This window comes from Ochlerotatus camptorhynchus, unplaced genomic scaffold (assembly GCF_037179485.1).
Source record: "Ochlerotatus camptorhynchus isolate MF236.1 unplaced genomic scaffold, CSIRO-AGI_Acam_v1.1 ptg000077l, whole genome shotgun sequence".
Taxonomy (NCBI): Eukaryota; Metazoa; Arthropoda; class Insecta; order Diptera; family Culicidae; genus Ochlerotatus; species Ochlerotatus camptorhynchus.
The window spans coordinates 7,669,074-7,684,062 of NW_027040567.1; the positions used below are offsets into that span (position 1 = coordinate 7,669,074).

General features: G+C 44.9%; 1 protein-coding gene across 2 annotated transcripts in view; it reads right to left on the bottom strand.

Moving 5' to 3' along the window:
- Positions 1-1,209: 1,209 nt before the first annotated feature.
- LOC135697732 (sodium-dependent nutrient amino acid transporter 1-like) overlaps positions 1,210-14,989 on the bottom strand; it is a 44,113-nt gene continuing 30,333 nt past the window's right edge. For both annotated transcript variants that reach the window (XM_065217532.1, XM_065217531.1), the window contains 2 exons: positions 1,850-2,478; positions 1,210-1,783 (listed from right to left, as the gene is read on the bottom strand). In XM_065217532.1, the coding sequence (XP_065073604.1) occupies positions 1,533-1,783; positions 1,850-2,478 (880 nt within the window). In that variant the 3' untranslated portion in view covers positions 1,210-1,532. The remainder of the gene's footprint in view (positions 1,784-1,849; positions 2,479-14,989) is intronic.

Sequence of the window (14,989 nt, forward strand, 5' to 3'; positions counted from 1 at the left end):
GGACCAATAGGCTACTAAAGTGGTGAGCCAATTTAAAATCGTTAGTTTCGTATTGATTGTTGGTACAACGTTATATTACACAACCGATGGATTGACCTGGTTGCAGCAGTTTGGATGTAATATTCAATAACTTTTTTTTTTTCTGTGTACGAAAATATCAAAATAATATCTTCATAAGTGCAAGAACTAAGGAGGGTTAGTCTTCAAAAGATTTTAAAGGGATGACACTGGTGATGGCTGCATACTTTAGTTAAAACACGTTTCTGTCATGGATACACATTTTAAGCGGGATAAAATCAACCGGTGGAAACTAACGACTTTAAATTGGCTCACTACTTGACTAGCCTATTGGTCCCAAGCAAATCGATTAACGTATCCCATTCTAGTCAAAATTCTAGTACTACACTATGTTTGTTTTGATTCGCTATGAAAGTTTGACAGATAAAATGAGGGGTTCGTGGATTTTCCTATGTTTCGAGGGGTGCATCGATTTGCTTGGGACCGAAAAAAGTAGTAGAGCTGAGCCAAAAAGCAGATCACGTTTCTTCGGGACCTTCTGCTCTTAAGGGCCACCCACATTAGATCCGTTTGCGTTGCGTTGACGTACATCTGACAGTTAGACAATAGATGTAGCTGTGACTTTGCCGCAACGCGTCCGATCCGGATCTAATGTGCGTGGGTCTTTAGAGTTACCTCTATGATAAAAAAGGTATCCAGTTCGACTCTGTTCTTACTGCATAATAGTTTTTATGACAAAAGACAAATTCATCTTCAAAACGTCAAACTGGTCAAACAAATTCTAAATTTGATCCTAAAAGGTGCAATAACATCTACAAAATGATTACAACTAAAACAACAGAACCCATTAGATTTGTTGTTGGTATGGATTTGAAAACAAACATCCCCGTTTTTAGAACGCTGTTCAGTTGTCAGACACTTTTGCATCGATCCCACGGCCGCAGTTTAGATTGCATCAGTTTGTTATGGCATGCACATTTCCCGCAAACCGTTACAGTTTGTTTTGATGCACAAATTCGTAACAGAGCTCGCGATATTTACCCTCGCATGTTATTCCCAAGCTGACCACTCATCATCATCCTAAGGCACTTTTCGGATTTCCCGCCGCTTTCGTGAATTCGCCTGTGAAATTTCACGCTCGTTAATGAATGGGACTATTTTTGGCCCAATGGAAACACCTGATGCAGCTTTCATTGCGCGCATTTATTAATTTTCATATTCTCTTCACTTTGGGGCAATTCAAATATGACATCCACAAGATTTTCGATTTGTTTAACGGATTCTACCATACTTATTACACGTACTGTCACAAATTCTAGGACCACATGCCCTCAAGAGTGGACGTCATATGTGAACCACTCCTTTTCACATACATCACTTCCGCTCGTATACGTCAATATCATTTAAATATCAAAAATCGTAATCTCAAGATGCTTTTTCCATCTTTCGTCAAGGTAAAAAAATATTTCAATAAAGACTGGTGGATGGGTATGTGTGTGTATGTGTGGGTGATGCTAGCCGAACAGTTTTCGTCGAACGAAACTCGCCGTGCAGGTTTCCTTCATCGAAATCGTTGCCTCGTGCTCGCCAATGAAGATGTTGTATTTGGCACGGGTGGTGGCATCTTCCGGTCCCCAGTCGCTCATCGGACTGAGGATGGCTTTCAGCCTGGCGATGGGATCGCTGCTGGGATCTTTGTACCACGCGTAAAATCCCCACGCGGGAAGCTGCAGCACGGCCACGATGTACAGGCACCAACCGAAAGCTAAAAAGTATATTTTTGAAATTCGTAAGATGATTTGGCAGATTGAAAAATTCAGAAGGTGCTTACCATTGTATCCGGTAGGAAGTTCCTTCGGAACGTAATGAATAATACTGAATAATAGGATGACCAACACCACGATCGGTGTAACGATTCCCCAGCATATCCGCCAAAACATGCCAGTTTTTATGCCGAGCATGAATTCAATGTCCTTGCAAACTCGGTCCACTCCGTAGATCCAAGCGAACGTCAAAAGTTCAAAAACAGCCAGCGTTAGCGTGACAAATGTCGCTCCGTAGTAATCCATAAGATCCAGGATGTACAGGCCACCGGGTGTGAGGTACACAAGACCAATGCAGAATCCAAAAAATGCCACCACCAGCACCACCTTCCAGCGCTTCCAGTGTGGGTTCTGGTCGTGAATGGCTGTTATGACGGAGGTGACAATTCCCAGCAGAGTTCCGATGCCCAGAAGGAACAGCATGAAGAAGAACAGCACGGAGAACAGTTGCGGTACAAAGTCAAACTTGGCGATGGCATCCGGGTAGGTTTCGAACGTTAGGCCAGGACCACTCTTAACAACATTCTGGATGTCCTTCTCGTTTGTGACGTGTGCCAGGTGACCGATCACTCCGAATACGATGCAACCGGCAACCATGGAGGTGAATGTGTCCAGCCAGGTGATGATGACGGCGTGGCTGGAAGAATCAATTGATTAAAATGATTGCAATTTTGGAATTTGGCGGATTTGTGGTTTATTCCCCCTTTTTTTTTCTTGATTTGTATTCCGTCGATCTTGTTTTCCGTGCTGAGCACCAATGCTACCGACGCCAAGGAGGCAGCTCTCAATCCTGGACCCTACCTATCGACCCATCAACTCATTAACCGGGGACCAACGGCTTTGCTGGCGTGGCTGGAAGGCGTGATCAAAGATGTTATGCCTCAGAACATCCCGGCGGCGCCGACTGGGATTGAACCCAGGCCTGCTGGGGTGAGAAGTAATCACGCTTACCAGCGCCAGCGCCGCTGGGTTTATTCCTATTAAAAGTGAATAGGGGAAATGGATGTAATGTCGGAATAAATTTCCCTAATTTGGACCCATAAATAAATTCAGCAATCGACTAAATTTTCAATAGCTACCAAAAATATCCATAAGTACCGTCCAAATGACACGTTCATCTGGATAAAATTGATACATAGCAGATTTTTTTGCGATGGGCCCAATCTTAGATCCATAGGCCAACATTAGAGCCATTTCCCCTATACAACAATATTTCGACAGTGAGCGTTCATAAAGGTCCGTTTAGACTATCTGATTTCTTGGTCTGTTTTTGACCGCCGTCATAATGAAAAATCTGCTCGAATTTACTTTCGACACACTTTTTTGAACCCCCCTGTTAGCTGGTGTTCACACTGCTTGCACATGTCGATAGAACTGTCAATTTAGATTTAAAAACAAAGGTGTATCAGGAATCAAAAGTAAATACTTCCATCATGAATTACCGGAAAATTGCTCTAGCTTCGGCAGGCCTATTTGCTTTTATTATTTTAAATAAAATGAACAGCAGAAGGTGAACTTTGCTCTGGAGGAACACCGGCAGGGATCTGGTTCATCTTGTCCTTCAAGAGCTGCGATATGAAGGGAAGCCAGGTTGTCGATACCAACTTTCGACAAGCTAGTGGGAAAAGTTCTTTGTAGATCTACATGATTCCTTGAGTTCTGAAAATTTATGTTAGAACTCAATTGTGCATAATTCTTTGAAGACCTTCGGACGTCCCTGAAGTTTTGTTTCCGTTCTCTGGTAAAATTTCTTTAAGAACAACAAACTTTCATTCGGTAGTTCTATGTGTTTTTCAGAAGTTTTGCAAATTTTCCTAAAAATCTACAAAGTTCCTGAATCCCTGCAGATTTAAGATCCTTATAGATCAACAATTATCTCTGAAGTTCACAAAATTTCTAAAAATCTACGAACTTCTCGAAAGTTCTGTTATTTCCTCTGTAGATTTTCATGATTCAATGAATATCTGCAAATATCTCTGAACATCTGCACAATTTCCTAAAAAATTAAAAGATCATCTAGAATTTTTTGAGCTTTCCGGATGTTTTAGACAAGGTTGCAAAGACTCATTTCAGCTAAAACAATGTTTTTCTAAATTATGAAATAATTAGATGCCATGATCAAATTTTGAATTGGTAGGATACAAGAAGAGGTTGCAAAGAATGTGTTTGACATATTAAACCTGTTTATTTCACTTCATGAGAGTCACAGTCAGCGATTTTTCACAAACTCACTCACTCACTCACTCACTCACTCAGCGATCAGCAAATCGCTGATTGTGACTCATAGAAAGCAAAATTTACAGGTTTTATGTTTCCAACGCATACTTTGTAACCTCTTCTTGTAAGTTACAAGTAAAACATGCCATCATACCATCTTTTGGTTTTATTATTCCGAAAAACATTATTTTAGCTGAAATAAGTCTTTGAAACCTAGGTTTTCGAGAGTTTTATATAGTTTTATTAATTTTTCTGAAGTTATGAAAATATCTCTAAAGATCAGCGAACTAACATGAACTTCTGTAAATTTCTCTTAAAATCAAAGAACCACAATAAAATTCTGAAAATTTATTTAAACATCTGCAGATTTTCGGGATTCAGGAGATTTACGGTCTACCCTCTGAACTTTTATAAAGTTCCTAAATTTTTTTTACAAATTCTGTAAAGTTTTCTGAAGTACTGTATTTCTACTCTAAAGATCTACGAGCTGCCCATAAGTTCAATAAATTTCTCAGTAGATCTCCGACCTTCTCTAAAGTTCTGTAAATTTCTTTGTGGATTCTTGAATTTCCATAAAGTTCTGCAGATTTATCAAAAATTATTTGAAATTCCCCAAAGCTCTACAAATTATTTAAAAATATTTGAACTTCGCTGAAGTTTTATAAATTTATCTGAAGATTTACGAATTTCTCTAAAGTTGTGTAAATACTTCTAAAGATCGGTGAGCTTTCCCGAAGTTCTGTGAGTTTTGCTGAAGTTTTGCAAATTTTTCTAAAAACATTCGAACTTTCTGACGTTCTACAGTCTTCTCTTAAGGTCTACAAAGTCAGATCTATCTATTTCCAACTTCCATGAAGTTCTGCAAAAGCTTGTACTTTTGTACTTGGCTGCGAATTTGTTTTTGGAATTGAGGTACTTTTCTGACATTTAACTAATTCTTCTGAAGATCTCACATTTTGCTGAAAAATTCCTGCAAATATCTTTAAAGTTCTGTAAAGTTGTCTGAAGCTGAAAAAAATCTTGAGGCTCAATAAATTTCTCAGCAGATCTGCAAACTTCTCTGAAGTTTTGTAAATTCCTCAGTAGGCTCTCAGGCTACCCTGAAGATCTGAAAATTCTCTGATGATCATTACCTAAAGCTCTCAAAATTTATCTGAAAATATTTGAGCTTTCTTGAAGTTTTAAATGTCTCTCTCAAGATCTACAAATTTCCCTGAAATCGTATAAATATTTTTTTTTTAAATCGCCGAGCTACCCTGAATATTCATTAAAATTTCTGAGATTCTAAAAATGTACCAGAAAATCTGCACACTTTCTTGAAGGTCTTTAAATTTATCTGAAGATCTATAACCATTCTTGTGGTTTTTTTTTCAGAAGCTCTTTTTTTTTCAAAGTTCTGTAGCTTTGTTCTGAAGATTTTACGAGCTTTTCTGATGTTGAATAATTTTCAGCAGATCTCCAAACTTCTGTGTAATTCATTATAACGGGTGTTCGATAAAAAATGAGAATGATTTCAGTGCCGTCCAGCGCTCTTGTGAGAGCATCGCAACTAAGTTGCGTCGCACGGCTGACAGGGCTCCTTCTCCAATATTCATTGACGTTGTTTTGAAGAATAAACATTATATTTTTAATAAAAAATACTGAATTCGTTGAATTTTTTTTTCACTAGCTAGGGGCAAAGTTGGCTTCGGCAATACCTTAACCTTTTATCGTCAGGGGTGTAGTAGATAGAATTAGTGTTGAATAAATAATGAGTAGAATCAAGTAGATAGAATTACCATGACCTGATGGATGGTAGATAGAATTACTATGACCTGATGGATGGTAGATAGAATTACCATGACCTGATGGATGGTAGATAGAATTACCATGACCTGATGGATGGTAGAAAGAATTACCATGACCTGATGGATGGTAGATAGAATTACCATGACCTGATGGATGGTAGAAAGAATTACCATGACCTGATGGATGGTAGAAAGAATTACCATGAACTGATGGATGGTAGATAGAATTACCATGACCTGATGGATGGTAGAAAGAATTACCATGACCTGATGGATGGTAGATAGAATTACCATGACCTGATGGATGGTAGAAAGAATTACCATGACCTGATGGATGGTAGAAAGAATTACCATGAACTGATGGATGGTAGATAGAATTACCATGACCTGATGGATGGTAGAAAGAATTACCATGACCTGATGGATGGTAGATAGAATTACCATGACCTGATGGATGGTAGATAGAATTACCATGACCTGATGGATGGTAGAAAGAATTACCATGACCTGATGGATGGTAGATAGAATTACCATGACCTGATGGATGGTAGAAAGAATTACCATGACCTGATGGATGGTAGATAGAATTACCATGACCTGATGGATGGTAGATAGAATTACTATGGTAATTCTGGAACGGATGGTAGATAAGAATTTCCATTACCTGATTGATGGACTGAAGAAATTTAGAAATAGTTAGAATTGCCATGACTTGATGGATGGACTGAGGAAATTTTTAAATAGTTGGAATGGATCATTGAAGATGCTGAGGTTTTGACAGCACCGTACTGTGGCTACCACAGTATTTTACATTGGTTCGTCCGTATACAGTAGCGCCAAGTGAAAGCTGTGGTGGGTTCAAAACTCAGCCATCTAAAATGATCCATTGCCATGACCTCATGGATGAAATATCTCTGAGATGGTAGATGAAAGTCCTCCGAGAGAGTAGATAAAATTCCCCAAAATGGGTGGATATAATGCCCCCTTCCTCAATTAAGGAGAGTAGAAGAGGGGAAGAATGTAGTAGATAGAGTTAGTGTTGAATAAATAATGAGTAGAATCAAGTGAGCGTGAAGCGTGATAGCTCGTATGTAAACAGAATCTCATTGGTTAGACAATTTTGACAGGTTAGCAGGTATAAATATGAAGTACCTAAGCTCGTTGAAGTCACCCAACTGGAACGCTCGCTCCGTAGGGGCGAAAAACATTGAGCTTGCAGACTTCCTCCGCAAGCACGACATCGACGTGGGCCTTCTCACCGAGACCCACCTCAAGACCGGTGACAGCTTCTGGCTGCCCGACCACAGCATTGTCCGGCTTGATCGCACCAGCTCCAGGGGGGGCGGTGTCGCGGTCATCATCAAGAAAGGCATCAAGTACTGCACCCTACCCCACTACCGCACTTCCATCATCGAGGCCGTCGGCGTTGAGGTGGAAACATCGACCGGAAACGTCCGGTTCATCGTTGTCTACTGCCCCCGGCAATGTACCGTTAGCAATGGTACAGCACAGCAGTTCAAGAACGACCTTGCCATCATAACCCGCACCAATGCCCGCTTCGTAATCGGAGGGGACCTGAACGCCCGGCACGAGGCCTGGCGGAACTACCAGCAGAACCAAAACGGCCGCCTGCTATTCGACCATTCCCAGCATGGTCTCTATTCCGTCTGGTTTCCGGACGAACCAACCTTCACATCACCGGCGGGCAACCCATCGACGCTGGACCTGTTCTTGACAAACACCAGATTAGCCAAGCCGGTTGCCGTCAACGACCTGAGTTCGGACCACCAACCGGTGCTGACCGAGCTGGGCTACAACGTGGCCCCTGCACCGTGCCAGCGGAAGGACTACCATCGAGTCAACTGGGTCCAGTTTCGACGCGTGGTCGACCGCCACATCGACGACAACCCACCACTCGACACAGTGGAGGACATCGACCGGGCTCTGGAGGGTCTCCATCAAGCCATATCCGTGGCTGACGAAGAGTGCGTTCGACGAGTTCCTGTGAGGGGTAAGTTTCAAGCAATTGATTCCCACACCAAACTCTTGATTCGGCTCAGAAATGTTCGTAGACGCCAGTTTCAGCGGACTGGGGATCTGCAGCGTAAATACGAAATGGTCGATCTGAATCGGCAGATCGCTTCCAGAATGGTCTCAATCCGGAACGAGAGTTTCGGGCGGCTCGTTCAGAACCTGGACGACCGTTCCAGACCATTCTGGAAGGTTGCCAAGGTGCTGAAGTCTCACCCCAAGCCCATTCCACCACTTAGAGTCAATGACGAACGGCTTATAACCAACGAAGAGAAGGCCAATGCAATTGGGGAGCACATTGCCCAATCGCATTTGCTTGGCTCTACAATCCCAAGTCCACTCGAGAACCAGGTTGTGCAGTGCGTCCAGACGTTAGATACCTCCCCTTGTGCCGTCCCTCCAGAAGAACGGATTACAGAGGAACAAATTTGCTCAGCGCTGAAATATAGTAAAAACATGAAGGCTCCCGGGTTTGACGGAATATTCAACCTAGCGTTGAAAAATATCAGCCCGAGGGTCCACTCGCTGCTGGCTGCCATCCTCAACAGATGCTTGGAGCTGCACTACTTTCCAAGCATCTGGAAGGTGGCAAAAATCATCCCGATCCGCAAACCTGGGAAAGACCCTTCACTACCGTCAAGCTACAGACCGATTAGCCTGCTCTCAGCGCTGAGCAAGCTGTTCGAAAAATTGATCCTCAGCCGACTAAACAAGTTTGTGGAGGAACATGACATTCTTCTTCCGGAACAGTTCGGGTTCCGTAAGGAGCATTCCACCAATCATCAGCTAGTGCGGGTGATGAATAACATCCGGAGTAACAAAGCTGTATCCAAGTCCACAGCCATGGCCTTGTTAGACGTCGAAAAGGCGTTTGACAATGTCTGGCACGACGGACTTATATACAAGCTTTGTAACTCCAACTTTCCACCATACCTTGTGAAAATCACCCGTAACTATCTCCAGCAAAGGTCGTTCAGGGTGTCGTTGAATAGTTCCCTTTCGGGACAATTTCCGATCCCAGCAGGTGTTCCGCAAGGGAGTCTGCTGGGACCACTGCTTTACAGCATCTACACGTCGGACATCCCTCCTCTAGGAGACGGTTGCGTGTTCTTTCTGTTTGCAGATGACACCGCGATAGCCGTCAAGGGTAGGATGCCTCGTGAAATTACGAACAAGCTGCAACGATGCCTTGACACCTTTACTGATTATGCCACCTCGTGGAAAATCAAAATCAACGCCTCGAAAACCCAAGCGATCATGTTCCTTCACAGACAATCACCAAAACTTAAACCGTCTCCCTCCTGTACCGTAATAATGGATGGTACAAGGGTCGAGTGGTCCACTGATGTTACTTATCTCGGGATGTTGTTCGATGAGAAGCTCCTGTTCCGCTCGCACATAGAGAAAACCCTAGTTAAGTGCTCCGCCTTGGTTAGGTGTTTGTATCCGCTCATTTGCCGCAGATCCCGCCTCTCAAGGCAAAACAAACTGGCTGTTTACAAACAGATCATAGCCCCCGCGATCTTCTATGCCGCCCCGGTGTGGGAATCGTGCGCTCAGACCCACAGGAACAAAATCCAGGTTGCACAGAATAGAGTGTTGAGGATGATCCTAGATCGTCCATTCGACACAAGAATAGCAGACCTCCATCAAGAGGCAGAAATTCCCAAAGTAGATTCCAAAATTGATGATATGACAACTAAATTTATTCAAAAATGCAATCTTTCTGAACATGCTTTAATAAGCAATTTGTACATAGTAGGTTAAGTGTATATAGTAGAGTAGGTTAGTTTTAAGCTGTAAATAGTAGTATTAAGTAGTTTCTCTTCAAATTCTAAAAACAAAACAAACCAATCCCACCAAGGTGGTCGACCGTGTACTAAGTCTAGGACTAATCCTGTAAAACAAATTTTAAATTTTGCCCATACCTAAAGATGAAGAAAGCAATTAAATCACTTAGTAAAAATTTATATGGTAATCGTCCAAGTTAAACTAAAATAAAGATCATTTAAACTAACTAACTCGTTGAAGTCATTCGCTGCCAGACTGTTGAGCAGTTCAGTCGATTTGAATTCTCTCTAGTTTCGTTCGTTCGTTCGCAAGTCAAATTAGCTCCGCGTTGTGTAGTGACGCTCTCGCTGACCCAGCCATGGGTAAGAAATCGCGCGGTAACGCGAGTGCCGGTTTACCGGGAAAACAGACTCTCCCAGGAGACGGCGCGACCACCGAGCCAGCCCAGAAGAAGCAGAAGAAAACCCCATTGCCCATCCCGACAGGCGTTGCGGACCCGCAGCCGGGGCCTCCCGGAACTAAACGACCCAGACCTGAAGACAGCAGCGCCACCGCATCAGCAGCAAAAAAGCTGCTGAGCAACAATCCGTTCTCGGCCCTACAGAACGGAGCCCAGCCGCAGTCGGACCCTGAGACGGTGCCGAAAAAAGTTAAGTTGCCACCCTTCTATGTGAAGGGCTTCCCTCCCGGGCTATGGGAGCAGCTTGATTTCTACATTAAGCAGGGCCTTCGCTGCACCATTCAACGGTGCACGGAAGGCTACAAACTGATGGTCCCGGCCGAAAAACACTTCAACGCAGTTCAGGCCCTCTTGGACAGGATGAAGCTGGAGTACTTCTCCCACGACATCGAGGCCACCAAGCCGCTGAAAGTGGTGCTGCGCGGGCTCCACGACATGGACACCACCACCTTAATGGACGAGATTAAGGCGAACGGCCTCAAGCCGGTCGAAGTCCACAAGATGACCCGCAGCAAGGCCATCAAGTATCGTGACCAGCTCTACCTGGTCCACCTGGAGAAGAACTCCACAACCGTGAAGGATCTCCAGACGACACGCACACTGTTCCACATCGTAGTGAAGTGGGAGCGGTATAAGCCCACCCACCGTGGCGTCACTCAGTGCTCGAACTGCCTATTGTTCGGGCACGGCACCAGGAATTGCCGCATGGCCAGCCGCTGCATCAAATGCGGCAAAAACCACAAGATCGACAACTGCGACAGCATCGAGGAAGCCACTCCCACATGCGCCAACTGCGGTGCCGCCCACAAGGCCACGAGTAAGGCCTGTCCGAAGCGGGCCGAATACGCCGAGATCCGGAAGAAGGCCTCGTCCAACAACCAGCCCGGTCGCAAGAAGGTTCCAGAAAACAACGCGCAGAACTTTCCTCCGTTATCACCGGTCCAATCACGGCCAATTCCAGTGTTGCCGCCGCTCCCGCTTAACCAACAGTTGGCTGCTGCCCAGTTGGCTGCCGCTGCAGTACCCGGTCAAGCCTCCGGGCCATCGACGGATCCCCCTGCTCCGGGATTGGCCGGTACAACCGGCGAAGCTACAGACGATTCTCCGCTGTCAACGGATGAGATCGTCACACTGTTGGCCCAGGCCATCATCATCAAGCGCACCTGCGCAACAAGAACACAACAGCTCCAAGCTATCATCTCCTTCGTCGCTAATTATGGACCGTGAACCCATAAAGATCGCCAACTGGAACGCTCGCTCCGTAGGGGCGAAAAACATTGAGCTTGCAGACTTCCTCCGCAAGCACGACATCGACGTGGGCCTTCTCACCGAGACCCACCTCAAGACCGGTGACAGCTTCTGGCTGCCCGACCACAGCATTGTCCGGCTTGATCGCACCAGCTCCAGGGGGGGCGGTGTCGCGGTCATCATCAAGAAAGGCATCAAGTACTGCACCCTACCCCACTACCGCACTTCCATCATCGAGGCCGTCGGCGTTGAGGTGGAAACATCGACCGGAAACGTCCGGTTCATCGTTGTCTACTGCCCCCGGCAATGTACCGTTAGCAATGGTACAGCACAGCAGTTCAAGAACGACCTTGCCATCATAACCCACACCAATGCCCGCTTTGTAATCGGAGGGGACCTGAACGCCCGGCACGAGGCCTGGCGGAACTACCAGCAGAACCAGAACGGCCGCCTGCTATTCGACCATTCCCAGCATGGTCTCTATTCCGTCTGGTTTCCGGACGAACCAACCTTCACATCACCGACGGGCAACCCATCGACGCTGGACCTGTTCTTGGCAAACACCAGATTAGCCAAGCCGGTTGCCGTCAACGACCTGAGTTCGGACCACCAACCGGTGCTGACCGAGCTGGGCTACAACGTGGCCCCTGCACCGTGCCAGCGGAAGGACTACCATCGAGTCAACTGGGTTCAGTTTCGACGCGTGGTCGACCGCCACATCGACGACAACCCACCGCTCGACACAGTGGATGACATCGACCGGGCCTTGGAGGGTCTCCATCAAGCCATATCCGTGGCTGACGAAGAGTGCGTTCGACGAGTTCCTGTGAGGGGTAAGTTTCAAGCAATTGATTCCCACACCAAACTCTTGATTCGGCTCAGAAATGTTCGTAGACGCCAGTTTCAGCGGACTGGGGATCTGCAGCGTAAATACGAAATGGTCGATCTGAATCGGCAGATCGCTTCCAGAATGGTCTCAATCCGGAACGAGAGTTTCGGGCGGCTCGTTCAGAACCTGGACGACCGTTCCAGACCATTCTGGAAGGTTGCCAAGGTGCTGAAGTCTCACCCCAAGCCCATTCCACCACTTAGAGTCAATGACGAACGGCTTATCACCAACGAAGAGAAGACCAATGCGATTGGAGAGCACATTGCCCAGTCGCATTTGCTTGGCTCTAAAATCCCAAGTCCACTCGAGAACCAGGTTGCGCAGTGCGTCCTGACGTTAGATGCCTCCCCTTGTGCCGTCCCTCCAGAAGAACGGATTACAGAGGAACAAATTTGCTCAGCGCTGAAATACAGTAAGAACATGAAGGCTCCCGGGTTTGACGGAATATTCAACCTAGCGTTGAAAAATCTCAGCCCGAGGGTGTACTCGCTGCTAGCTGCCACCTTCAACAGATGCTTGGAGCTGCACTACTTTCCAAGCATCTGGAAGGTGGCAAAAATCATCCCGATCCGCAAACCTGGGAAAGACCCTTCACTACCGTCAAGCTACAGACCGATTAGCCTGCTCTCAGCGCTGAGCAAGCTGTTCGAAAAATTGATCCTCAGCCGACTAAACAAGTTTGTGGAGGAACATGACATTCTTCTTCCGGAACAGTTCGGGTTCCGCAAGGGGCATTCCACCAATCATCAGCTAGTGCGGGTGATGAATAACATCCGAAGTAACAAAGCTGTATCCAAGTCCACAGCCATGGCCTTGTTAGACGTCGAAAAGGCGTTTGACAATGTCTGGCACGACGGACTTATATACAAGCTTTGTAACTCCAACTTTCCACCATACCTTGTGAAAATCACCCGTAACTATCTCCAGCAAAGGTCGTTCAGGGTGTCGTTGAATAGTTCCCTTTCGGGACAATTTCCGATCCCAGCAGGTGTTCCGCAAGGGAGTCTGCTGGGACCACTGCTTTACAGCATCTACACGTCGGACATCCCTCCTCTAGGAGACGGTTGCGTGTTCTTTCTGTTCGCAGATGACACCGCGATAGCCGTCAAGGGTAGGATGCCTCGTGAAATTACGAACAAGCTGCAACGATGCCTTGACACCTTTACTGATTATGCCACCTCGTGGAAAATCAAAATCAACGCCTCGAAAACCCAAGCGATCATGTTCCTTCACAGACAATCACCAAAACTTAAACCGTCTCCCTCCTGTACCGTAATAATGGATGGTACAAGGGTCGAGTGGTCCACTGATGTTACTTATCTCGGGATGTTGTTCGATGAGAAGCTCCTGTTCCGCTCGCACATAGAGAAAACCCTAGTTAAGTGCTCCGCCTTGGTTAGGTGTTTGTATCCGCTCATTTGCCGCAGATCCCGCCTCTCAAGGCAAAACAAACTGGCTGTTTACAAACAGATCATAGCCCCCGCGATCTTCTATGCCGCCCCGGTGTGGGAATCGTGCGCTCAGACCCACAGGAACAAAATCCAGGTTGTACAGAATAGAGTGTTGAGGATGATCCTAGATCGTCCATTCGACACAAGAATAGCAGACCTCCATCAAGAGGCAGAAATTCCCAAAGTAGATTCCAAAATTGATGATATGACAACTAAATTTATTCAAAAATGCAATCTTTCTGAACATGCTTTAATAAGCAATTTGTACATAGTAGGTTAAGTGTATATAGTAGAGTAGGTTAGTTTTAAGCTGTAAATAGTAGTATTAAGTAGTTTCTCTTCAAATTCTAAAAACAAAACAAACCAATCCCACCAAGGTGGTCGACCGTGTACTAAGTCTAGGACTAATTCTGTAAAACAAATTTTGAATTTTGCCCATACCTAAAGATGAAGAAATCATTAAATCACTTAGTAAAAAATTTATATGGTAATCGTCCAAGTTAAACAAAAATAAAGATCATTTAAACTAACTAAATAACTCGTTGAAGTCATTTTTGTAACGAATTTTGGAGGTGACGGACCACCAGCAGCAGCAGAAACAGCAGCAACAGAAACCTCAGCAGCAGAAACAGCAGCAGCAGCAGCAATAGAAGCAGCCGCACCCGTGGGAGCTGCATCGCTAATTCGTGTTGCCGTGGCCGAGGCTGCAAACCTCGGTCCGGTCACGACAAGGGGGTAAACAAAGTCCTAGAGCTCTCATATTTGGCCAATAGTTGCTCTGAAACACAATGTATCCACATGCCAAAATTGAGCTCTCAAGGACGATAATGGACGATAAGGTATTGCCGAAGCCAACTTTTCCCCTATATGACTTAAAAAATGCTCCTTTTTTATTGAACACCCGTTATTTCAGTGTAGATTCTTGAACTTGTCTGAAGATATGCGAATTTCCCTGAAGATTTGCATAATTTCGCTTATAGTGTTACGAATTGATCTGAAAATCTGTTAGCTTGCTTGAAGTTTTGAAAATTTCTTTGAACATTTATCTAAAGATCTACGATCTCTCTTGTGAACTTTTTATGAATTTCTGCAAATTTATTTTAATTTCTGTAAATTTTTCTGAAGTTTTGTAGTTCTGTTCTCAAGATCTACGAACTACCCTGAAACTCAACAAATGTCTCAGTAGATTTCCGAACCTCTCTGAAGCTCTAAAAAAATTCTTTGTAGGCTTTCAAACCTGACATGCTTATTCTTATACAAAACATCCCTAGTAA